General features: G+C 59.2%; 1 protein-coding gene across 1 annotated transcript in view; it reads left to right on the top strand.

Annotated features, from left to right (window-relative positions):
- The window catches only part of TBC1D22A (TBC1 domain family member 22A), a 134,652-nt gene that overhangs the window by 33,194 nt on the left and 99,034 nt on the right, over positions 1 to 2,424 (top strand). The window contains exon 6 of the mRNA XM_045290684.1: positions 1,940 to 2,107. Coding sequence (XP_045146619.1) covers positions 1,940 to 2,107 — 168 coding nt within the window. The remainder of the gene's footprint in view (positions 1 to 1,939; positions 2,108 to 2,424) is intronic.

The raw sequence follows: 2,424 nt of genomic DNA, 5'->3' as shown, positions 1-2,424 counted from the left end.
GTGATCACGCAGGCTGGTGTGCTGCTTCCATGTGGGCTTTGTTGCTTCTGAGCTAGATGGCCAGTTTCACTTTGAAGCCCATTTGATAAGTCTGCAGCAGCGCAGACACTGCCCCTGTGCTCAGGGACATCAGCTCAAGGTCCTCATGGCGTCCAGGGATCCATGGAGAACAGCCAGACCAGCCATGCAGTACTCACTGCCCTTAAGGGGGCGCCGGCTAAAAAGCGCCCCTGCAGGACAGGCTGGGACTGGCTTCCGAGACCCTGTCTTTCTCCCAGGGAGCTGTGGGTAGCCTTGCACTCCCGTAGCCGTTGCACCCCCGAGCCCTGGGCGTCTGCCAGCTGCTGGTCTCGGTGGAGCCCCCTGCGGGCAGCTCTTTTGGAACTTGAAAGTGAAGACTAAGACTGTCGCTGCTTCAATTAGGATGTTGCTGTAATTTCCCTTATCTGTAAAAAAATGTTTGTAGCTCTCGAACAGTTCTTAGATTTTGTGAGGGACAGCATTGACTCTTCCGTCTCGAAAGTGCGCCAACCCTTGTGCTGCACGTGATTGGTCCAGGGCCCTCTGACCAAGTCACTGAGGCGTGACTCCTGAGTGTGCGGCCTGGCACCCCAGTTCCACGAATGTCACTCTCAGGCACCCTAAGGGCTCTGCCGTCCCTCCCTGGACTGCCTAGGTGAGTGACATTCACCCACTTTCTGCTGCCCAGGGACAAGCCCCTTCAATCGCCAGGCACATGGTCAGAAATAATTCATGCTCAGTGAAGGCTCAATTTATGTGGAGACTTGGAATTGGGTTTAGGGCTTGCTCTGTAAACTGTAACTCAAAACCTCAAGACAGGTCTGACTCGGAGAAGAACCGCCCCTGTGGGTTTCCAAGGCCATGAACAGTCAGGAAAGCCCGTCTTTCTCTGAGGAGCAGCTGGTGGTTTCGAACTGCCGGCCTTGACTGCCGGCTTTGTGGTTAGCAGCCCGACTTGTGTAGCTCACTAGGCCACCAGGGCTGCTTCGGTAAACCACAGCCTTCCGCAGACTTAGTGCTCTAAGAACAGTGAGTGGAAGTGTTGGTGCCAGAAGGTGACACTGATGTTAGGAGTCACTGGTTACCCTGGTGGAGGGTGGGGTGTGGCTTCCTCAGCCTTGGCACAGATTGCACACTCCATGTTCTTCTTGGGGGGGGCGGGGGGCGCAGGGGGTGGGAGGCGGCCCTGCAGTGTGCCAGGGGCCTGGGCAGACTTTGGGAGTCAAGTCTTGGAGGAGCAGGCAGTGTTTCTCTGGATCGAGCCTGATTTGAGTGCTGAACAGACTTGCTTCCTAACGGGTCTTCATCCTGTGGCAGCCTGGGGCCTGGACACCAGGGTGAGCCCAGCCCTGCTCTGTGGCTTTAGTGATGGTGGGGCCTCGGGCCTTGGAACGAGACCTGCTGTCCCTGCCCAGACTTCTCTGCTGCTCGCCCCTTGGCCTCAGTGCCCGCCTTGCTTGCTCAGCGGGGCCCCGTCATGTCTGCATTCCAGGTCCCGAGCTTCCAGGTTGACCTGTTGGCTTCGATGAAGAACCGTTTCGTATTGATTCACGCAGTGCTCTGGGTGGAAGCCCAGTGCGTGCTGCCTGGCTGCCCCTTCCCAGCCGGGTGCAGGCGTGCTCATGGGGCAGGTGCCAGCTGGGTGAGGGCTTGCTGGCTGCGAGCGCACCACAGCACGCAGTGTCTGGCGGCCTCGCATCTCAGCAGCCTGTGTCCTGGCCTCTGCTTGGGAGGTGCCGCTGTTGCACGCTGCTGTCCAGTCGGCTGTGGCTCAAGGTGACCCGTGTGTGTAATGGTCTGACCACTAGGCCTGGCTTCTGAGGTGCCTGGGGGGTGGGGGAGTCAAACCCGCCAGTGCTTTGTTTAGTAGTCCACACTTCGGCCTCGGTGCCACCCGGGGACTCCTTGCTCACGACAGAGCTGGACCAGGACGCAGATGAGCCTGGGCAAGGCCCAGCGACCATGGGGTCTGCTGACCACACAGCTGTGTGGGCCTGGGGGAGGAGGCGTCCTCTTTGCAGAGAAGATCTGTCCCCAGGACCACGAACAGGACGGGGGTGGTGGGGCCAGGACAGAGGTGGACACGGTGAGTTCTGGCCCTCTTTTGGGCTGTTGTTGTCAGTGTCCACAGCCTTCCCTCCCGGTGAAGCGGGAGGTCGGTCGCTGCATCTTGAAAGCCGCCTCTGGGGGGTGGGGCCTGGGGAACAGCAAGACGGAAAAGACTGGGGCAGCAGGTCAGGGGCGCAGGCAGGTTTACAGTGATGATTCGTGTTTTTATAGCACGTGTGAGGGCAGAGTTGAAGAGAAGGGGGTTTCTGTGGGAACGAAGTGGGCACGGTGAGGGGGAGGGGGGCATTATGCTTGGAGTGTGGATGCTCCGGGCCTAGAGCGGGCATGGTGTGT

The sequence above is a fragment of the Echinops telfairi genome, unplaced genomic scaffold (assembly GCF_000313985.2).
Source record: "Echinops telfairi isolate 266 unplaced genomic scaffold, ASM31398v2 ScPeMD7_2;HRSCAF=8, whole genome shotgun sequence".
Taxonomy (NCBI): Eukaryota; Metazoa; Chordata; class Mammalia; order Afrosoricida; family Tenrecidae; genus Echinops; species Echinops telfairi.
Note: the sequence above shows the minus strand (reverse complement) of the source record. Positions and strands in the feature narration are given on the sequence as shown.